At 49.3% G+C, this 23,285-nt stretch overlaps 1 protein-coding gene across 5 annotated transcripts in view; it reads left to right on the top strand.

Moving 5' to 3' along the window:
• The window catches only part of AMOTL1 (angiomotin like 1), an 81,988-nt gene that overhangs the window by 19,402 nt on the left and 39,301 nt on the right, over positions 1–23,285 (top strand). For 3 of the 5 annotated variants that reach the window (XM_074816241.1, XM_074816237.1, XM_074816238.1), the window contains 2 exons: positions 12,829–12,975; positions 15,405–16,287. In XM_074816241.1, the coding sequence (XP_074672342.1) occupies positions 12,829–12,975; positions 15,405–16,287 (1,030 nt within the window). Of the gene's footprint in view, positions 1–1,165; positions 1,263–12,828; positions 12,976–15,404; positions 16,288–23,285 lie in introns of those variants that run through there. The other 2 variants (XM_074816240.1, XM_074816242.1) reach the window with 2 other exon arrangements.

Here is a 23,285-nt window from a genome sequence, read left to right as displayed (position 1 = left end):
TGTTACTGCAGTGCTTGTGTCTGGCATCGGCCATAAATCCCTTGACATCAAGTGCATCTGCTGCTGGCGTGAAAAGGTGTGATGAAGTGGGTGGGCAGCAGGGATATCGAGGTGCTGGAGCGAGTGCAGAGGAGGGCAACGAAGCTGGTGAAGGGCCTGGAGAATAAATCCTGTGAGGAGCGATTGAAGGAGCTGGGACTGTTTAGTTTGAGGAAAAGAAGGCTGAGGGGAGACCTCATCACTCTCTACAACTACCTGAAAGGACATTGTAGAGAGGTTGGTGCTGGTCTCTTCTCACAGGTAATTAGTGACAGAACAAGAGGGAATGGCTTTAAACTGCAACAGGGGAGGTTTAGACTGGACATTAGAAAAAAAAATTTCACAGAAAGAGTGGAATAGACAGTTTTCACAGACAGTGGAATAGGCTGCCCAGGGAGGGGGTGGAGTCACCATCCCTGGATGTGTTTAAGGGTCGTTTGGATGAGATGCTGGGGGATATGGTGTAGGGGAGAACTTTGTAGAGTAGGGCTGATGGTTGGACTCGATGATCCCAAGGGTCTTTTCCAATCTGATTCTATGAAAGGGGCTGCATTCAGGAACGGGGAGCTGCGTTTGAGAAGGAGGGGCTGCCCCAGCTGCCACCGGCCTGATACAGCCCAGTCGCTCCCCAACAGCCCCAGGCACAGGGGAAGCAGCTGGAGGGAGCCCTGGGAGACGGGGAGGATGCCTGGGAATAACGCACGGGCTTGGGACTCGGCGTAACTCCTGTCAGCTGTCCTGCGAGGCTTGGGGTGGGATTCGGGGAGCCTGCGCTGGCACCTAGGATGGGATTCAGGCCCCAGGCATCCCACAGACGAGGTGGGGAGGCCGTGCTGCCACGCAGGCTCACCCCTGGGAGCACCCGGGTGTCGTCGGCGGCTCCGTTTGTGGCTGCGAAGCTGCGGCAGAGCCCGTGGCACAGCCGGGGGTGGCTGTGGGGGGATCGGGCGCCCCCACAGCTCGTCGGGCACGTCCCTGGGCGGGAGGCACCGGCGGCGGCGTCACCCCCAGCGGCCCCGCCCCGCTCCCCGGGCCCGCCTGGCCCCGCCCCCCGCCCCGGCCACACCCCGCCCCGCCCCCAGCGCCCGGCCCCGCCCCCGCCGCGCGCCCGGCCCCGCCCCGCCCCGCCCCGCGGCGGTGCGCGCCTGGGGGCGGCGGGGAGCGGCGCGGAGCGGCGCGGATGGCCGCGGTGCTACCGGGGGCGGCGGGGCGCGGAGCCGGAGGTGAGGGCGGCGGACGTGAGCGTGCGAGGCGTGCGTGTGGCCGTGTGTCACCGCACAAGTGCGTGTCTGCGCGTGCCTGTGTGCGCGCACGTGTGGCCGTGTGCGCCCGTGTGCGTGGGGCTGTGTGTGCCTTTGTCCACGTGTGTACCGGGGAGCGCGCCGGGCTGCGTACCGGGCTGCGTACCGGGCTGCGTACCGGGCTGCGTGCCGGGCTGCGTGCCGGGCTGCACGGGAGTGCCGCTGCGGGCTGTCTCTTCTCGTACCCGCCCGCGCGTGGAGCGGGCGCTGCGTGGGGTGCCGGGCTGGGCTCGCCGCTCCCCCCGCGACCTGCCCCGCCGCTCCCCCGGGGCCGTGCTCCGCCGCTCCCCGGGGAGGATGCGGGAGGCCCGGGCAGCCCTCGGCAGGCTCCTGCACCCAGCACACCCGGCTGCCCCCCGGCTGCGTGGGAACCCCACCCGGTGTGGGAGCGGGGACGAGTTTATGCTTCCCCCGCCCCGCTGCCCCGTGAGGGCCGAGCAGCCCAGCCTGGCCAGCCGCGGGCTGCTCCATGTTTCTCCACCCTGAGCCCTCCCCAAGTTACTTCGGCGAATTTTCTCCGCTCCGGAAAGGCAAAACCAGCCGGGTGGTGCGAGCCCGGCGTGAGCCCCGGAGCCGGCACCGGTCAGGTTGGGATGTTTGCCGTTTATTTTGAGGGAGCGGAGTGCCGGGCGTCGAGGGGAGCCGCCGCCGGCTTCCCAGGGTGAGCGCGGAGCGGGCGGCCGACACCGGCGGGGGAACGTTCCCAGCTGGACCCGGCGCGGCCGCTCGAGTTTCCGCAGCAGCGATCGCAGCGTCCCTGCGGGTCCCTCGGCGCCAGGCGGTCACCGCAGCTCCCAGCCCCGCCGCTCGGCCGAGCGGGAGGGCTCGGAGGGTTCCCCCGGGAGCCCCCCGGGGGGTGGCGGCGGCGGCGCCCCCCCCACCCCGCGCGTCCGCGTCCCGCGGCCGGGTGCGTGGGGAGGGCAGGGCCGGCGGCAGGGTGAGATGCTGGAAGGGCCTCCCACGCCGGGAGAGCGTTTTCTCACGTTGTTGTTGTAGGGGGATGGTGAGAGGGAACTTTTATATTTAACCTTCCTAACCCTGCAGGGAGAACAAAGATAAACTCCTGTTTAAAGAAGAAAGCATTGAAAGGAGAGAGGAAAAAAAAAAAAAAAAAACCCTCGTGAATTTAACTCGAATCCTCCTGCCAGGTTTTGTGATTCATAATTTTAAATACAGGAAGGTCGCTGCTTGGTCTTTTTCCTCTTTCGATGGAAAGAGGGTTTTTTTCTCTTTCCTGGTGCTGGGCGAATGTCCCGGGAGCGGTGAGCAGCTGCCTGCAGAGCAGCGGGCTGTCCAGATCCCTCTGCTAAGGCATCTGCGAGGCCCTTGTCGGGCATCCACTGTGCTGAGGTTTTGTCTTTTTGGTATAAAAATAAGCCTAAAAAGCTCTCTGAGAGAGGGGCAGCTGTGAAGATGAGGAGTGCCCAGATTTTGCTGTGGACAGCTAACTGGCAGTGCCATTCCTGCTCACAGGTGTGCATGGAGATAATATTTATATATATATTTTAGATACATATATTTTTACATATATAGAGGGATATTTAAAAAGTAGATATATGTTTATGTATCTTATATATTTCTATGTAGATATATGACTACATATATATAAATAAAAATATACTGCATATATGTATTTATATTTTTATATGTGTCTGTATATATAATATATATATTTATATATACCTGTAGTCATTGCTAATGGCCAGAAAAGCTCTTGAAAGGGTCCTGTAAATACCTTACCAAGAAATGCCCAAGTGGTGAGGGCAGGGAATATTGAGTGATAAATAAGTAATAAAACCCTCTCTGGTGTTGTGCTGGGTGCATGCTGTGGCCCTGCGTGGAGGGGCCACATCCTGCCCAGCCTTCTTCATCCCCAACCCCAACTGGAGCACTGGTGTGAGTGGATGAATTTGGGGGGCTGGTTTTAGGTTGTTAAATAGGGAGGGATGTGTCCCCCAGGCTGTGTGGGACCGGTGGGAGCCCCTGCATCACCTGCATGTCCATCCTTCTCCTTCTCTCTCCTGATGTCCATTGCTCCCCATTCCTCTCTGCTGGAATTTGGCAGAGGGACCTTTGCTTTCCCTTTTGTTTTGGAAAGCATTCAGCTGCTGGAACAGGGCAGCTTCAACCTGAGCAAGCACATGCTGCCTCTCCAAAGTCCCGATGCCCGCAGGATCGGTAGTAGTTCTCTCTGACTTTTCATTTCCATGGATGTGTGATGTTGTGGACAAGTGTAGGGGCAGTTCCCGGGGTCCTGGCCCCACATAGCGATCTGGACCAAAGAGCATTGCCCATCAGCATCCTGAATGGAGGGACTGATACATGGAGACAGCTCCGGTGCTTTGTGCAAGAGCTCCTCTGCGAGGAAACACCAGCTCAGCCTAAAGGCATTGCATTTCTCCAGCGAAGAGACACCAAAGGGGGTTTGTAGGGATCCTAGCAGCAGCCTCAGGGGTCTGTGTGTGGGGCTGCCCGCTGGGTCAGGCTCAGCCAGACTCTTGGGATGTACGTGGAGGTTTCAGGAGGATGTGGAGATGTTGCTGCTCACCGTTGCAGCTTTCCTTCAGGAAACGAACGCCTGATGGTCCCCAGTGCCATTTTCTTCAATGCTGATAGGCTTATAACTCACTTTAAAGGCCAGATCTGGTATAAATGTTACTCGGTGCTAAGGTGGGTGTACGTGCCTTGTGCAGCCTCCCTGTCCTGGAAACCATTAGGAGGATGGCTGCATACTTGGGTTTTCACACAGAGGCTATCTGCTAATGTCCCAGTGGAAACTTTAGTGCTCGGGAATATTTTGCGGATTTGGGAAAAATCCCAGGAGGATTTTTGGTTTCATACACCAATTGCTTTTTGGCAGCTTTGGGATAGATGTAATCTGGTTCCCATTTGTGACCTGAATTTTTAAATGGAACAGCCTGCATTTGGCTCGGGGCAGAAGTAGAAATAGATGGAATTAGGTAGAAAATAATAGTAATAACAAGAACAACATTACCTCTATAAAAAAAATTGTTAGGGCAACTTTTCTCTTGAAATGTTGCATTTAGCAAATGTGTCTGTTCTTTTTTGGTCCTTTTAAGTGAGTTTTTCAGTGGGTGGGATGCTGCTGTGGGTGTAAATCTGGAGTAAATCTTTAGAAGCTGGTGAAATCTCTCTGGATTTGGATCAGCAGGTGTGAGAGCAGAGTTTTGCCTTGCAGTAAGGTGTATCCCATGTGCGGCAGCAGGTCCTGCAGCATTTGCTGACTCTCAGTGGTCTTGCCCAGCCCCGGCATGTCCCACTGTGGTGTGGGCTGTGCCTTTCCCCACGTGCATCTCTACTGTGTCTTGAAGTTGTAGCAGGTCCTTCTTGTGCAAGCCAGGCGATGACAGCCAGCACGTGTCGAGGCAGTGCCTTTCAGGGAGTGGGGTGGTCTATAGGGGAATGTCACATCTCAGGAAAACATGGCATGGGATTAAATAATTGAGCAATACTTGGTATTATCTGCTCTGACCATAGTGGCTGGCACAAATATAAATGTGCTTTAGACAATAGTAATTCCAGTGATCAAGGTTCAGGCTGGAAAACAATGACATTATTAATTTAATTTAATAAATAATTTAGTGAATTAAAATGATTTTAGTGAAATTCAGTCTCCATTTAAGGCCTAAGCCAACTGAAGCCATTAAAAAACTGTTATTCCTCTGCCCTCCCTCCTCAATGTATGTGTTGTGAGTGGATATTTCAGTGAAGTCCCTGCTTGGCTGGGGGAGGATGTGCAGGTCCCCTGAGGTGCCTGGAGGCCAGGAGGCACCTGGGTGCCCCCAGGGACCTGGTCTGGGCTCCTGGATCGACAGGGAGGCACTTCTTGGGGGGACTCCCCCTGGGATGGCTACCTGGGGTGGGCAGGGCGTCCCTGTCAGTGGCATGTCCCATCCCCCCTCCCCACGACCTGCCTTGTTTTGGCACCATTTTCACGGCCATGGCTACACGCCGTCTGCCGTTAACTGTTATTTTCTCTGTTCTAAATCTGAGCTCAGCCATCTGGGAGCAGGAACTGAAGGCAATTATCTTGTTAGCACTTCTGTGTATAATACCTTTATTAAATTTCTGCATTTTAGAAGTGGCTGAATATAAATTGCATGTAATGATTTAATAAGGGAAGGCGCATAATTTTAATATATATTCAGGTGGGAAGAAGGTTTAATTTCTTTTTGCTTTAGACATGAGACTTAAGAATAATGCAAAGGCTTCACTCAGTGTAGGGTTATCACGAGCAGTTCTTCACATGGATCAAATGAAGAACCATGGATCCTTAGCCTATGGTTAAAAAAAATGGAAAAGCTCTAGAAATCTGAAGATCCATATGATAGAGTTCAATGCCTGCATTTTCGGCTAGAGAGTACTGTACAGTCTTTGTACTATTTTTGTTCTGTCCTTATCCCAGGCTCCTTTGTATGCTGCAAGTTTGTGGAAATGACTCAGGGAGAAAACTATTTAACCTAAAGGACACCACTGGCAAAAAAAATAGATAAAGAGCAATGTCAGTGACTGCAAGTGGGAATCGAGAAGAGTATTTGTGTGTCTCTGAGGAAGAGGATACTGAAATCTCCTCCAATGGGGTAGAAAAAAAATCCTCTTCCTCAGATGCTGTTTGTTCAGTTCAAGAAGGGAGTTTTATAATATGGTTGGTCGAAGTAACAAGGAACTAGACTGAATGATCCACAGTCCTAGGTCCTATTTCGCTTCTGGTTAATTAATGGAAGGGCTTAAATATCCAAGTGACACAGATCATGGCGGTGCTTTTCTGTAACATGATCATTTTTAAAGGCAGTAAGTACAGTTAATCATAGCTTAAACTCCTGCTTTGCAAGTGTCTTGTCTGTATGTTGTAGCTGGTTGATTTATGGGTTTTTTTTTCCCCCCAGTGGAAAAGAAAAATTCCTTCCCTAAGAATGTGCGTGATGAATTTTTATCTTGGAGTTTTTTTATGGCTTGGAAATCAGAATTTATGGTGTAGTGAAAATGTCTGCAGACTCTTTGCTGTGCTGACAGGCAGCACGGCTGTAGCAGCAGCGTTGTCTCACTTGTGAACTCCATGTCAGCCTTTGTATTTCACTGTTTTATGGAGAGTTTCTTCCCTTACTTTCAGCTCTGAATACTTACCCTTTTATCTCAAAGCAGCAATGCTGACATGAGTTGTCATCGTGCCACTGGCACTTTGATCAAAGTAGAAATTTCAATTATTGATTCAATTCTTTGAATAAATTTAGGCTGCCCGCGTATTGTAGACTCACTGTTATAGCCGCAGAGGCAAATGTATAGCTCATGATAAATAGGGGCCTTTAAAATACACATATTTCTGCAAAGCCTAGCGCAGCCACCTAAGAAACTTGCATCCCTTCCTCTGTCGGGTTGATGCCCGGGTAACTGCTCAGTGCCTGGAGCTGCAAAGAAAATACTCTGCCTGCATCCTGCCTCTTCTCTGAGGATGAGCCTGGGAAGGGCGAAAAAACCAGTAGATTATTCTAAAGGTATAAAACCTGTAACCATCAGAGATGAAAGAGCTGTGACGGGCACCATTTGCCCCCACACGCCTCTGTGCTTGATTTCCATTGGGAAGGCGGGGAGGTGCGGGCATCCGTGGGGGATCTCCTGGGCAGGCAGGCTTGGCTCTGCTCTTTTCAGTATCCTTCTGATCTCATGCCAGGTTCGGGAGCTGCTTTCAAGGCGCCTTTGCTTTGCTTTGCTCGTAGCGTTTTTGCTCGTCCGCTTTGTTGTTTGCTGAGGGGAAGCATATATGAAAATAAGCGTGTGAGGCAGAAGTTTCACAGAAAGTCTTCATCCTTATAGCAGTTAAATTTGGATGTGTTAGCCCGATTCCTTGGGAGAGATGGGATTTGGCTGCCTCCATCGTCTTTTCTCATTAGTCTTGCTAGTGCTTTCTTGGACAAGGCGCTTTTTGGAGAGTGAAGTGACAGTGCCTGAGCTGGGAGATTCCAGGAGCTCTTCTCAAGCAAGGGGATAGCACAACATGGATCCCAGAGCTAATACTGGGATAAGCATTCGTTTCCCCAGAGCAGGGAGCGGTGGAGCGGGGGCTCAGTCTGGTGAGCCCTGCCAGGCACAGGGGTAAGGCTTCTCCCAGCTCAGATGTGGTAGATCCCTGGCTTTTATGTGGGAAATAAGAGGTGCTGCTCGCTCACATCTGGTGTGCGTTATGCGCGTTGGATTTTTATCCTGCAAGATGTTGCTCTGCTCCTGTGAAAATAATATTAGTGATGCTTGTTCAGTCCTTATGGGGCTCAGGAGCCCTGGCAGCGGATACAAGGTTCCCAAGCAGAATTACGGGTTGCAGAAGTGATTCAGCCACCCCAGAAGTGACCTGGAAAACCCACACATCAACCAGGGAGCTGTGGATGGGAAACACTCACCGTGTGTCTGAGACCCTGCTCTTCGTTGGAGCTGGGGCTGCAAAGGAGTCCCAGTGCCATTGCAGAAGAGCTGCCAGTGGTACCGAGAGCATCCTTTGCAATGCTCTTGGAAGTGGTGTCTCCTTTTTGAAGGTCAGCCAAGAAATGGGACACACAAACTAATTTTTTCTGAGCTGAAGGAAACTCAAATCTGCCTCCCAGCCTTGGGAGAGCAGCATGGCTGTTGGCTGGGGTGTGGTGATCCCCTCTCAAAACTGGGCTGATGCTTAGGAGAGAAAGAAAGGTTCAGAGGCTGGGCCGCACATGGAGGGGTGTCCAGCCTCGACAGAGGGTCCCTGCAACCTGTTAGAGGTACTGATGAGTCCACCCTGGGGAATTCATGGCACAGCTTTGGGCAGGGCTCCTGGGACCCTGGAGTGCTTCAACCATCCTTTTGTTATTTCCCTTTATTTTCCTTTCTTGTTGGTCTGAGATTTTTATGCAGCAACAGGGCAGAGAAAATGTTTTAAATGTGGAATTAAGGTATTTATACTCCTTTCTGACTTGGCTATTAGACAGAAGGACAGATGTGGGCTTGGAAATGGTCATTTTTGTTCTGTCATTTTTGGACCTCCCTTACAAACCGCAGCAGAGTTTATAGGAAAGTGTAAAGCCCCCTTACTTACTTTTTAATTTCAGATGATTGCTTTGGATCGTTTTTGAAATGCCTTGGTCTCTTTTGAACTGCTCAGTCAGTAGGGTACAAATTGGAAGAGGATTTTTTGGAGGACAGCTCTGTGTTTTTGTTTGGCTGGGTGGCTCTTGGGTGGCAGAGGAGGAGCTGTGTGTGCTGGCAGAGTGGGGTATGCCTCGGGCAGCGCAGAGCAGTACCTGGGCAGGCAGTGGGCTTCGATGCAAGAACTCATCACCTGGGTGCTGCCTTGAGGTGTTACCTCTAAATAGCAGCAAACTCTCTTTGTACCATGGGTATTTTTTTTTGTGTTTTACTGAGAGTGAGAGTAGTAGTACAGTTTGGCTGTAAGAAAACCATCTTTTCCAACTATTTTTGTGAGGAGGAAATTTGCTTCTTGGGGATGCTGTTATTGCTCTAAAAACATGACTTTCATGTAAAGTCACAGCAATGAGCTTCCTATGAGGTTTTTCTTTAGATCCTTTTCAAAACCAGACTGAAACCACATCAGAAACAGGAAATATTTAAGTGTTGCTCCTCTGTCTCTGGGTCCTTGCTGTCTGTCTGGTGTTAATCTTAGCAAATGATTCGCTGAAATAGTTCTGAATCTTCAAATGAATTGCAGTGCTGTGTAGTAACCTTCCAGAATAATACATCTGCTTCTGTATGGTGTAACACATGTTTATCTTAAAAAAAAAAAAAACAAAAACAAAAACAAAAACAAAACCCCAAACCAAACAAATTAATTGGTGTCAGAAAATCACTTAGATGTGGGAGAGTCGGTAGAGATGAGATGCAGAAATGAAGGCCTGGAGCAGCTGCCCAATTCAGTAAGGACTGAACTGGGCCAGAAATGTTGTCATGTCTTACAGGGTTGGCTATAAGAGACAATGGATATATGGCCATTGGAGACGTGATGTCTATGGACTGGGCTGTATCCTGGCAAGCTGGGGCCGAGGGGGCTGGGCTGACTTTGGGAGGGGGGGAGGAGAGGGCACAGCACAGCTGGCAGCTGCCTGCAGGCACCTACAATGGTGATGGAGTCGGCTCTTCTTGGCAGCAGCAGTGACAAAACGTGGGGCAGCAGCCATGGTTTGTGGCTTAGGATGTTTGGGCTAGATGTGGGTAGAAAGCCCTTCACTGAGACATGTCCTTGGAGCGATGATGGTCTCCATCCTAGGTTGTCCTCAACTGGCTGCTTACCCGTGGCCCCTGGGCACCGCTGCTCTGGCACCAGGATTCAGTTATAGGGATGAAAATTGCTTTTTTGGTGAGCGTCGTAGAAAAATGGGGAGGTTTGGGGAAGGAGCAAGTGCCTGAGCATTGGACAGGCACCTTGCATCCCAGCAGAGTTGGGTGTAGCAAACCCTTTCCCTCTGGAGAGGGGAGCTGGGGTTTGGGAGGCTCTAATGACAGCAAGGGGGGGAAAGAAAAAAGGCTTGTGCCTTGCTCCAAATGGCTCGTGAGGCTTCACTAAGCTTTCAAGTGGTGTGTTATTGTCCATGATCTGGATTGTGGCTGCATGCCAAGCACTGATCTTTCAGCAACTGTTATCTGTTTTACACATAAACTGGCTTTCTGTGCCAGTTACAGCTGACATTTTATTAAAACCTACTGTGAATGAACATAAAATATCATTACATCATTTTTAACATAAAGCTTCATTACATCATTTTAGGATGATAAAACATCAACATGGGTACAGCAAAGTACAGTGGTTTCTGCCCAGGTCGGAGCTACTTGGTTTGGACTCTGATATAACAGAGGTCAGAAACTGAGCAGTTTGGCAGATGCTGGCATTTACCAGTCCAGATTTTAGCAGAATATTGCTTTACCATGGCCACCAAAGACAAGTGGTTAGGTGAGAATTTCTGCTCTTATTACAGAAAACCCAAGTCTTTGTTCTCCTTTTTGTATCTCAGAAAATCTGAAACCATGACCCAAGGATGCCTACAGACTCAAAATGCAGAAGATAAGTGTACGGTTTTACTAACATTTTCTTTCTTTTAAATTCTGTTTGGGGAGTGGTGAGGCCAAGCCAGTAGTTAATGGCTATTCAGGTGGCCTGTAATGCTTGAAGCTGCTTGCCTTCCTTGGGTGTACAGATTTTCTTTGTTTCACTCCAGTCAACTTTTTATTCATAAAACAAGCCCAAGCTCAAAACTCCCTTGTTTCATAGGGGATTTCTGATTCTAAGGCAGGACTCTGTGTGTGGAGCAGTGGTGAATGGTCTTTAATACTATTCTGTACCAGAATAGGGTAATAATGTTGGAAATCAGGGTTCTTGAGATTTTTCCTTGGGTCTGTATCAGCATCAGCACAAATTTCAGACTGGTCTACCATGCTCATTTTCACAAACATATCTGGCTTAGATCTACTCAAGTGAGCAATCTTTCCCTCTTGCTCTCTAAATATAGATAACTGCCATTCACATTCATGCATAATATGAATGGTAAAGTGATGAATTCATTAACGTTTCGCAGAAATGCCTATTTCCTCTGGGCACAGAAGAAAATAGTACCTTCATGCCCGTAGAGAAGATGGGCTCAATCCTGGCCCCCGCTCCCCCTCTGCTGCCCTGTTCCGTGCAGGGGTGTGGGATTAGCAGTGACCTTTATGTAAGGAAGAGAGCAAAGCAACTTCCCCATGTGATATATGTCAGTGAGCACACAGCTGAGCTCAGACCAAGCAGTTGAGATTAATAAGTCCAGGTCATCTGTGGATGATGGTTTTTCCTGCAGAGCAGGGTGCTGCAGGTCCCAGTGCTTGTGGTCTTCCTTCCCCACCAGGATGGATGGATGCCCTGCTGGGACGGTTGGATGCCCCACTGGTGCCACTTTGAGCCCTCTACCTCCTGCTCAGGCAAGTCCCGTGGCAGTGGCTGGTGCTGAAGGTCGATGGCCATTTCCATAGTCTAAAACCTATGGCAACTGGTGGTGTAAGTGGAGAGGGATTCTGCTGTGTCACTGCTGCACCAGGGTACTCGGGGCCAGGAGATGCTTGTCTCCAGGGTTTGGACCTCAAAGACCCTTCTGTTTACAAAAATGAGATAGTGCTCAGAAAATTAAGTAGGAAGTGGAAAGTCATAGAATCATAGAACAGCCTAGGTTGGAAGGGACCTCAAAAGGTCATCTGATGTAACATTTGGTGGGAAGGGGAGCCTAGATGAGATTATCGAGCACCCTGTCTGATGGCATCTGGAAAACCTCCAGTGATGGGGGCTCTACCACATCCCTGGGGAGGTTGTTCCAGTGAATGATTGTTTTCACTGTAAAAAAGTTTCTTTCTTATGTCAAGATAAAACCTCTCTTAGTGCAACTTGTACCTGTTGCCCCTTGTCTTTTCCATGTAGCTCCTTGTGAAGAGAGAGCCTCTGTCCTCTTAGTAGCTGTCCTTTAAGTACTGGATCACTGTGATGAAGTCCCCCCCCTCAGCCTTCTCTTCTCCAGGGATAAAAGACTTAACTCCTTCAGTCTTTCCTCATAGGGCAGGTTCTACAGCCCTTTGATCATCTTCATGGCCCTCCTTTGGACCCTGTCCAGTCTGTCTGTGTCTTTCTTGAATTGTGGGGTCAAGCCAATGTCATTCCTGACTTAACACTGCTGTGATGCGTTTCATGTGAGCTTGTTAAAACAAGCACTGCCGGAGAAAGCCACCCCTGAGAGCAGATTTAGGATGAGCCTTGTTGCTTTCCAGGAGAGTTTGTTCTTGCTCACTGATTGTGAAAGGGGCTGGGGGACTAGTCCAGCCATCAGTGTCTGTGGGATGCTGGAGTTCGGGCATGTGGCTCCTGTGCAGTTGGTCTGCCAGACACATTCCCATGGCCCTCCAGTTACATCCTCTCCTTACCATATTAAGAACATCTGGACAAAGTGATTTATAAACTGATAGCGTTGGCTGTATTTTATGTCTCAGCAGTTTTCTGTATTGCTGAGCTATTGTTCATGAGCTGATTTTGTGGTAAAGCCTTTCCCAGACTTTAGCCTTGTTGAATGTGTGGCTGGGTCCTCACCTATCCTTCTTTTCTTCTTTTTACCCATGCCCTCTTTCAGTTTTACACTGGTTGTTAGCTTCATGTCCTGGGGCCATGCCTTGATTTGTGAGCTTGTCACTGTTAGCTCTTATAAGCCTTGCTTTGTACCTGGACTGGGGATCTTGAAGGCCAGGCTGGGTTGGTTCATGAAACAGCACTGATGACTTGGTGGCTGCCTCTTGTTCCTCAGAGCTAATGTGTTATTTGGGTGGTGAAGACAGAAGAGGTGGTTTGCTCAGTGGCCTTAGCAGGGCTTCTCAGGCACCTAGCCATGCTCAAGAAAATTTTTTTGGACTTCTGTTATAAGTCATGGCTTTATATTTTGTCCCTCAAGCAGTTTCTTTACTGACATCCCATTCTTCTTTCTTACAGGCTCCACATCTGTTTGTTACAAGCCTACCAGCCCGGTCCAGGTACTGGAAGACACTGGCTTTATTTACCAGGATCACCAGTTGTTTGCTGGCAGGCATGAAGTTTCTCCGCTAACAGCTGAAGTGATCAGTGCCAAAGAAAAAGCTGGTAAGTGCCTGGCTACACTTCCATACAAACCCACTGCATTTACTTCCAGGTTTTTCCCAAAGCATAAATTGAGAGTTTAGACCCTTTACAAGTAGTATTTACAGAGTTGAAAGCCAGCTTCCCATCCTTGGTAGAGTTAAAGGTAAAGGGGAGTTACCTTTGACTTGAATATTGTGACCCACCATCATTTGTCACCTGTGCTCGTGGAGGATGCAGCATTTCCACTTGTCCTTCAGGACATGGCTGCTCTTCTGACTGCACAGCTGGGCTGAGGTCCATAGCTTTTTGCTGATGGAGCAGGACTGCAGGCACCCTGTGGAAGGCTCACTGTGGTCAGTCCTTTTGCACCTCAAGAATAGGCCACTAAAGTACATCTCCCAAATATAAGGATGCTAACAGATGACTAGTGCAGGAGTGGAAATCCTGATGTATGATAAAGAGCTGCCTTGACCATGTGACCTTGGCTTTATCCACTTTCCTCAGGCTTATCTCAAGTATAGTCTAACAACCTGGACTGTGAGCTTCCTAGTATGTTAGGGAGACTTTTATTGCATGTCTGCAAAAATGTTCAGTATGGTGAGGCTTCTGTGCACTGTGATAACATGGATAAAGCAGTAAGAGTTTTCTGTAACTGCAGGGACATATAAAGTAGATGGATACTTGGCTGTTGTGCAGACAGGTAGATGGAGTTATGTGTGTCTGTGCATCTTTCTGGCTCAAACACTGGCCCGGGAAGCTGACATTGCCTCAGGGAAAGCAGGAGAGGTGTATCTTGTAGGGCAGGCGTGGAGTGAAACAGCCTGGGAATCTTCTCTCCCCCTCAAGCCCCACAATCGTCTTTAAGGCTTTGCCACAAAAATGTTAGTGGAAATGACCTATTCTCATAGTTAAGAGTTGAAGGCTTTTCTTCCCCTCTGACATCCGGGTTGTATATAAGTTATCCCACAGCATGTGCAGTAACTGATGAAACCTCAGGGAAATACCAGACCTCAAGAGAAAGTTTGCTTTTTAACTACTTTCAAATGCCAAAAAACAAATGTAAGTCCTTCTGATGAACTCCTCTGAGAATTGGAAACAGCAGGAAAGAGAGAGAAAGTTTCCAAGAATGACCTCAAAAAACTGAACTGAAAACAGCACCTCCTTCTTGCCTAGGGACATGGGAGGACTCTATCCAGAGCTGCAGGCTTATTCTCACTTTTGTGCACACTGGGATCTTTCAGGAGCATTGCTCTGGGCTCAGACACTGTTCAGACAGATGTTTTGCACCACTTCTGGGATGAGTGTGGGAGGAGGGCTTCAGGAGGGAGGGGTTCCAACCTCTCAGCCATGGTTATATGCCATTAAATGCTTAGCTCCAGGCAAACTTCACAGCGTATATAGTGCAAAAATGATGCCATTGCGTCTGAATGACTTCAGTAGCCTGTGTTAGGGTTATGTAGCTAATCCGTCTGTGCTTTTTTTAAAATGCTGGCATTACATCTGTGACCATAATGCCTTCCTTGTAGTCACCCAGCAAAATGGCAACAGTTAGTATTGACTCCCTTAGAAATAGTGTTACTGGCCAGAAGGAAATTTGCAGTTTTAGGAGAAGATGCCAGAGCACAGGTTATTCTTTAATTACACTTTTAGCACCCTTTTATTCAGTGTCATTTCACAGTTCCTCTGTGACACATTCTGTGTTTTATTTTGTTGTGGCAGGCAGTGCACTTAGGAGGGGATTTGACTCATCTGACTTTGGCCATCAAAAATGCGGCATCTTGTTTAGTATTGCCATACAGGCTGCTTCTGTAAGACGTGCAAGGCATCTCCAGGGAAGAGGTCAAACCCTAGGACAGGCTTCCTGGAGAGGTGGTCGATGCCCCAAGCCTGTCAGTGTTTGAGGCATTTGGACATAACATGCCTTAACTTTTGGCCAGCCCTGAAGTGGTCAGGCAGTTGGAAGGGACCTATAATGATCATCTACTCCAACTGAAATGTTCTGTTCTAGTCTAGTCTAGTCTATTCTTTCCGATTTCCTATTTCCATTCCTATTTTATTTGTGTTTTAGAAAAGACTGAGTTTCCCTGTGACATTGCCTGTCTGTCTGTTGAGTTGGGAGGGTGTTCAGAGCTGTGGGTATGGGGCGCATGGAGTATTATGGAGGGGAGGGCTGGGGAGGGGACAGGAATATGTTTTTAGGGGTCACTGCAAACAGAATTAGGGATGATCTGGGGGGGACACACACGAGTGAGGAGTGGTGCCCTGCCTCCTTTCATGGCTTCCAGCTATGTCCCCTCTGCTCCCAGGGGAACCCGGGCAGGGCACTGCCCCAGGCGTGCTTCCTGGGCACGGGGTCACAGCCATGGGGTGTAGGAGGGGAAGAAGTGGGGGGTAGGGGATCAGACCTCCCGGGCAGCAGAGCTAATGGCTGCCTCTTTCTCCCTGCCCAGCCGAGGAGGCCCTCTGCACCCTGCGCCCACCCAGCTTCCGCCGGGTCCCAGAGGCGGAGATGCGAGGGGCGGAGGAGGTGGCAGCCGGCACCGTCCTGCAGCGCCTGATCCAGGAGCGGCTGAGGTATGGCAACCCCAGCGAGAACATGAACCTGCTGGCCATACAGCACCAGGCGACGGGCAGCGCCGGCCCCTCCAACAGCACTGCCAGCACTCTCTCTTCCGCAGAAAACCTCGCGCCCGAAGAGCCGCCAATGGTCCAGCCGTCGGGGCGGCAGGAACCGCAGGGGCAGGAGCACCAGGGGGACGGTGCTGTGATGGAGAAGCAGCCCCGAGCCCCACAGCCCCCGCATGGCACCGAGGAGCTCCCCACCTACGAGGAGGCCAAAGCCCAGTCTCAGTTTTTCCGAGGCCAGCCACCCTCGGCCACTGCCGCCGCCCCAGGTTTTTATGGCGCGTCCGGCCAGAAGTCCAGGACAGAGGGGAGGCCAACGGTGAACCGGGCCAACAGCGGGCAGGCGCATAAGGACGAGGCACTGAAGGAGCTGAAGCAGGGCCACGTCCGCTCACTGAGCGAGAGGATCATGCAGCTCTCGCTGGAGAGGAATGGGGCCAAGCAGCACCCCCCGGCCTCAGGGGGTGGGAAAGGCTTCAAGGCGGCCCCACCGCCCAGCAAGGCCACGGACCCACGGGGCCCGCCGCCCGAGTACCCCTACAAAGGCAAGGGGGCAGCCCCCGGCAACAAGGCGCAGGAGCATGGGCTCTTCTACAGCGAACAGCCAGCGCAGGATGTCCTCAAGGCCTCCTACGCCACCCCCCAGCCCGCCCGGGCAGACGTGGCCCTTGTCCGCTACCAGCCGCCCCCGGAGTATGGGGTCAGCAGGTAATGGCTGTCACGGGGGGTGGGTCTGCCGGAGGGGCCTCATCCTGCCCTCGCTGGAGGAGCCAGCTTCTGTGGGGCTTGAGCCTTGTGTAGATGTGGCCCCTGCGAGCTTCAGCCATAGGTGTGCAGTGGGGACGTCACACTCCTGTGGCCAGGCTTGCACGGGATAGCTGGTGGAGGCACCTGCATCTGCAAGAGAGCTATATAAAGCATATACGCTGCTTATGCCCTACTTAAATCTTCCCAACAGAGCTCACGTGGGGCTTTCACAGTACCGGGCCCCTTGTTCTGGGCCTCCCCGTGAGCACAGGTTTATTCCAAGTGCATTAAAAGTAATCCGGAGCATTTGCTCATTGCGATTTGATCCCTGCAAGCGGTGCGAGTCCTGCCCAGTGCCCAGGCACATTTGATGCCTTCAGAGGTGAGCCCGTGTGTCGAGGGCTCCCTTTTCCTTGCTGTACCTAAATACAAGTGTTTCTCAGTCTCATCCCTGTCTCTCTGACTGCCTGGACAGTATTTTGCTGGATTTGGAAGGCTCGTGTTGTCTGATGTGATTGTGTGTGGTTTTCATGTTGCAAGCTGCCTCATTAGGTCTTTTCTGACCCCAAAATCCCCAAAGGTTTTGTGAGCATTGACTTAAATTGTGTGCACTTATTTTGCCACAGTGCAGGCACAGAGAAAAGATGGCCAAGCTGACCTGGCTCTTCCTTTCCGAAATGTGTAAGACATGAAATCAGGGGGCGAATGCTCTGCCTTTCTGTGTTTGCAAAAGTGATGGGTTTTGTGTCAAGATGGCGAGGAACTCGGAGCGTGGCTTTGATGAACGTTGCAAGGCAGTTGTGACAAGTGGAGGGCCCACGCTGAGTGCCGCTGGCCTTCCTCCAGCTACACATGTGTTTTGATTACTAGCCTACCACTGTGCAGAGTTTGTGCAATTTTTTCAGAGCAAGATGATATTTTTAAGAGCTCAGCGAAAATCTCTGTTTATGCTAAGAAACAGCTATATGAACTTGAGGGCAACAGGGTCGAGCTGGGGCCGTGCTCTGCCGCAGCCATTCGTGGTGCTAACAAACATCTCTGGCACCAAGCAGATTGATCTCCACAAAAACGGAGCTGGTTTGGGTTTTTTTTATTACTCTTGGAAAACGCTGATTCAATACTCATGGAGTCTGTTCTGCTGAGTCCATGAAAGTGAGCGGACCTGGGTGCTGCATGCACTGCTACATGCACTGCTGCAGCTAACCGGGAACGGCACTGAGTGGGAAACCCTTTGGGACCAGTTTCAAAACCTTGTCCAGATGCCTGATCAGCAAGGTTAATGCTGAGAAACCCCTTGATTTCAGTGCAGCTTTTCCACACTGGCAGCGCAGGCCAGCCTCCAGCCTTATCCCAGTGTGCTGCTGTATCACCCCAGCAGCTGTGGGGCGAAACGCCCTGGCTTGTGATGGTGGTTACTGCTCATTCCCAGTAAGGCACCATGGTTTAACCCTCAAATCACACTGCAGAGGGGATGCCTGCTACCCCTGTGTGCCATTTCCTCTGCATGATGGTGGTGGAATGTCCCTTCTGGCGGGTTTGAGGGCAGCGGAGGGATGTGTTGTGCAGCAGAGGACTGGCAGCGTGGCAGAGCAGAGCTGCTGCGGTTTGCAGACTTACCAAAAATTCTTGGGTGGTGTCTTGCAGCTCAGCAAGGGCCTGAATACTTTTTGGTCTGCGTATATTCCTGCTGACTACTCCAGCATATGTTTCCAGGGGTAGGTTAGGAGGTTGGGGTGTTTGACCGAAGCTAGGTTTGGTCTAAGATGTATGGTCTCTCTTGTTCTTTCTTGAAGGCCATTCTGGGTTCTGGTGTGCAGACGGGGATTTTTGGGTCCTTCTTAGCTCCTTTCACAGGGTGCCTGGATCTCAGGAGATGTTTCCTGCCTACCTGTTCTGCCGGCTACATTTTAGATGGTAATTAGCACTAGCAGAACAGTTGCAGACTGTATCTCGTGCCGTTGCTTTGCACAGCACCAGAGGCTGGCGGGGACATCTGGCTACGTAGATTTCAGCAAGCAGTATTCTTCATACTCATCTCGGGCTTTTTTCTGTGATATTTTTCTATACAGGAATGACAACCTTTGACTTTGCTTGGGCACACTGAAATATTTTCCCTGTTGACATTACCCAGACTTGCTCTTAATTGGTATGAATTGCTTTGGTTTAATCTCCTGTGCCATATCCCAGCTTATAACTGGCCCCATGGGCTGCGGGATCCCCTTATGGCCCTGTTATCTGGGAAGATTTGGGTGACAAAAGCCTTTGAGAAGTGGCAGTAATCCCAATGTGCTCATCGGTTGCCATTTCTCTGTCTGCAGCAGCTGTGCTCCAGTGCATCCTTGCGTGGATCTTGCGCTGTGTTGCAGGATGGGCTTGTCCAGGTCTGAAATGAGTGTGGTTAAAATGCAATTTCACAAAAATGGCCTCTGCTACAAATATTCCTCTCTGTGGAGAGGGTTAAGGCAGGTTACCTGTCTGGGGATGTCAGCCCCATCCCTGCTAGAGGACTACTTGTCCAGTCGGCAGCCCCTGAGCACTGCTGGAAGAGAGCTGGGGGCTGTGTTACACTGCTGGGTTGCTCCCAAGTGCAAACCTTCCTGTGCCTCTGCTCTTGTTCGCTGCTTCTTCCCCCTACCTGGGCTCTGGGGAGGCTCACAGCCAGCCATCTGGCTGGGATGGAGGACCTTGATAAGAGAGGTCGAGGTAGGGGACTACCCGGTTTCATACAGTTAATGGATGAGTAGGATTTGGAGAGGCTGTTTTTTCTGTTAGAGGAGCAAGAAAGGTGAGAAATTCCAGCTTTCATCTTGTCAGGAGGGCCTGGGAAAGAAGCTAATGGAAACAGAGCTTTGCCTGTGGTCAGATGGGAATCTCATATATCCCAGCATCTCCTTCCCTCTGTCCTGGCCATATCTGTTCTCCACCCCATCCATCCTGGTGTCCTCTGGACAGGGACTGTGCAAAAGGCTTCTGTCTTCCAGAAAAGAGAGGAGAGAAGCACAGAACTGTACTGGTCCAGAGGAAGCACCCACAAATACCAGGGACGGAATAGACCTGCAGGGTCAACGGTCCCCCACTCCCCCCAGTCCTTCTGTGGTGAGGGAGATGTGGCTGGAAACCCACAAATGCTGGCAGGGAGCTGTTGAAGGAGATGGGATAACTGCAGCTGCTGTTTAACTTGCTTTTTTGGTTTGGCGCTTTTTTTTTTTTTTTTGTACATGGCTGGTTTTAAAGGGAACATTGCCTTTATAATCACCGTGGTGAAATCTCACAACTTTACTGTAAATCTCAAGATATTTTGTATTGTCTTGAAGACCTAGAGTCATATGATTCTGCGGTAATCTCAGCATTTATATAAATTAGACTTAGTGACCTCTGCTTTATGGACATCATGATTGCAGAACAGAGCTTGAACCCTGAAGCTTAAAAGGCCAAAAAACCAAAAGGCAAATAAAAAGGAAACGATATTTGTTCCTGTTTTAAAATATCAGCATTTTTAAGCCAGTTACATGTTGCTTGGGGCCCTGACTCATGACTTCTGAATGCTTTAAGTTGGCCAAGTGTAATAATCTAGGAAACTTTTCCTTTCCTAGATGTGCAGCTATTCCTGAATGGTGTCTTTGCTGACATTCCTTAGGTGCATGTTCAGAGAGTCACAGCTTGTCAGGTAAAAGGGCTTGGAAATAATCTAATTTAGTCTTTTGCACAACACCATGAATTAATTCCAGTTTGCGAAACATTCAGTTCTGGTGATTATAACACTGTCTGTCTGGAGAATCCATCACTGCCTTTACAGACTTGTTCCACTAGCTAATTGCCATCCCTGGCACAGATCTGCATCTTAGTTTTAGCCTGTATTTTCTAGCTGCCAGTTGGGATTTTGCAATATCTTTGTCAGATACAGTGAGGAGCCCTGTGCTATCGGTCCTTTAATGCATGTAACAGATGGAGCCTAGAGCCCTGTAATTATTTCACTGTTGTCAAAACCCCTTTTTTTACTATGGAAAGTTGACCTGGACACCGTTGCAGTACCAGCTGAACCAGAGGCTAATCAGATATAATTCACCTCTGCAATGCAACTCAATGTTCCTTATTTACATAGCTCAATAACACTTGACGTTTCAGATGTTGGCACCCTGGGAGCTCCCCATACAGCTTGTTACCCAGTCATGCATGTGAGGGTAGTCACAGCCCAGGATAGGATTTCCCACCCTTTTACTGTAGCTTCCTGTATTTATTCCTGGGTGGATGAACTTGGACCTGCTCAAGTCCACATTGTTTCTCTGTGCCCTGCTTAAGCAGTGATCCAAATCACTCAATGCAATGAATCCTCCTCATTGCTCCCAGTGGCCCTTGTCAGATCCTGGTGTCTTTTCTCCGGAATGATTTCTTTCTCTGCACCATTAATAAAAAGCGTGTATAATGCAAATGAATCCTTGAACTGGAAACACCATTGCTTGTTGACGGGACTTTATTCGTGGCTACTTGCAGAAGTCAATCATACAGGCACCTTTTAATTCTGTTTTAATCCATACATTTTAAAAGATGGCATGCAATTGAAGAATAAACCTGAGCTGTTTTTTAAAGATATCCCAGCTTTTTATCTGCCTCGTAAAATTCCACCCTGCCTGGATGTAGAAGCCTATATTTAACTGCTGGAATAGTCTGGCTTCTCTGGGTATTTGTGTATTAACCGCACCCCCTCCATTACCGCTGTTTTCAGACAACCTGTTGATATTTACTCATTCAACCACATGTCTGTGGCTGCTGAGGGGACTACAAGGAGCTCCTTTTCCTCCCTGAGACACCCCAGGCAGGCAGGCATGCTGGCAGCGTGGCCGAGCCGAGGGATGTCACGCCCAAGTTGAGTTCTGCTGGCCTTTCTCTGCGAGGATAGCCCAAGCATGAGCGTGGGTTAGAGACTGCGCTTCCAGCTGATGTGGATGCTGGCAGCCCTGCAGAAAAGCTTTGTATCCTCTCATTCTGGTCTAATCTGCCTTTCATCAAAATAAGGAGAAATGGAGCCGTTCCCACAGCTTGGGTGATGCCCATGTCATTTCTCCTTACCATTCTGTGTTACTATCCCAGTTGATTCCTCTAGGAGTGCAGAGGTTGAGGAAGGCACCTTTTTCTTTGCTGAATATCAGCAGGGCTTTAGAAAGAGTATTTATTCTGAGTGTTGATCCCTGTGAAGAAATACGATATCCTGTCCCGTACTTAAGTACAGATGATATGTTTAATACAGTGTGTGCCTTTTCAGATGATAATTTTGCCCTGCAAATCTTGATGTAGTCACCCCCGAAAAAGCTGGGCCAAGGTCTGTCCAGCACTAACAAACAAAATAGTGAATTCTGGAGATGTGAGTCCAAGTCTGCAAAATGTTTTTTGAAATAAACCTTTGTGTTTACAAGGTGCTGCAACTGTTGCTGATTCTGTAAGTCAGAGGATACCACGAGGGCTACTTCTTGGCTATGGAAAGTCTTCTCCCATTTCTGTCTGTATCAGCATTTAATGATGGGTCTATAACTATGTTTCCTTGCACCATGACTGTCAGACTGGGCTTACTGACCTTCCCAGGATCCTGTCTCTTTTCCAAACAGTGACAACACTGATTCCTCTGTTACTCACAGCTACAAAGCATTTGAAGTCAGCTTCATGACTGCAGAAATCACAGTGGAAGTCAGGTAGACGCCTGGGTCTGAGGTTTGTATCCAGACTCAAGGCTCCTGGTCACTGGGCAGGAATAAGCACTTTTCACTCACTTTTTACTCTCATTGCAAGGTAAAAGCCTAAGGCACCTTCAATGATCCGTACCCCAGAAAAGCTGCCTCCTTTTTGCTGACTCAGCTGGAGCATCCACATTAGATGTGTGAAGTTGTGAGATGAAGTTCCTTGGGAGAGTCTTCAGGAGATGAAGTATGCCAGTCTGCCTCAGAGACAAAGGAAGGAAGAGCATTCAGAGAAAGATGAACTAAAAAGGTTACAGAAGGGCATTTTATTTATGAATATAAATCCCATGGTATATTGGAAACAAAGTCCTTCCTCCACTGGTCACTCTTACATCCTTACATAGAGGAGAGCTGCATTGTATCTGTAGCAGAGCAGTGGTGAAGTTTCCTTTCCAGAACATTTACAGGCATTTTCATTTCATTACTTCCTTATACTGCCCTGCTTTATTGGGCAATAAATCTTTTGTATTCACGATATCCTAGTGGTCAACAGCAGGTGTCCTTTCAGGGTTTCTTATTCCTACATAGAGCTACAAATTCCTCCCAAAATTCCTCTATGTTGGTCATTCTTGCTCCCAGGGGTTCAAGTGTAAAAGGTGTATTAAGACCATGCCAAAATTTGGGGGCTTGGGTGGCCTTGCTGAATTCTGAGGGGTTTCTAATGAAATTGAGGTCCATGGTCAAGTATTTTGCTGAAGACACTGTATTGCAAGCCGTATATAGCAATCTATTACCTATATTAAAAGCTATACATCACTTAAAAGAGAGTGTGTGGTCTGGTGACCCTAGCATGGTAGCCCTTAAAAGGCTCACTGCCTGTGTGGTGCTCCCTATTCTAAGCGCTGGTTTCCTTAGTTTTTTCTTTTTTTCTTCTTTGCATTGCGTTGCAGAAGTATATAGGAGTCCTACTTCTACAATAATGTCAACAAAAAAATATGTTTTCAATAGAACTGTAGCTGCAGTGTTACAGAGATATCCAAAACTCATAAGGTTTCACAGTTTCATGCTTTTAGGAAGGACAATTTTTGATGAAAACATGTTTGGCTGGAAGATTTTAACCTGCTGTAATGCAGAGTAAGATCAACATTTAAAATACCATAGAAGCATTTTGAGAATGTCATTCTTTACTAAGTCTGAAGGAGCTCAGGATAATCCCGATTGCTTTGTTTCTTTGGAGCTTTACATGAGTGGTTGGATGTGAACTAAGCTGATGTTATAACTCTCCTATTT

This window comes from Strix aluco, chromosome 2 (genome assembly GCF_031877795.1).
Source record: "Strix aluco isolate bStrAlu1 chromosome 2, bStrAlu1.hap1, whole genome shotgun sequence".
In the NCBI taxonomy this organism is placed as follows: Eukaryota; Metazoa; Chordata; class Aves; order Strigiformes; family Strigidae; genus Strix; species Strix aluco.
The sequence above is the reverse complement of the archived record's forward strand: the minus strand, read 5'-3'. Positions and strand labels throughout refer to the sequence as shown.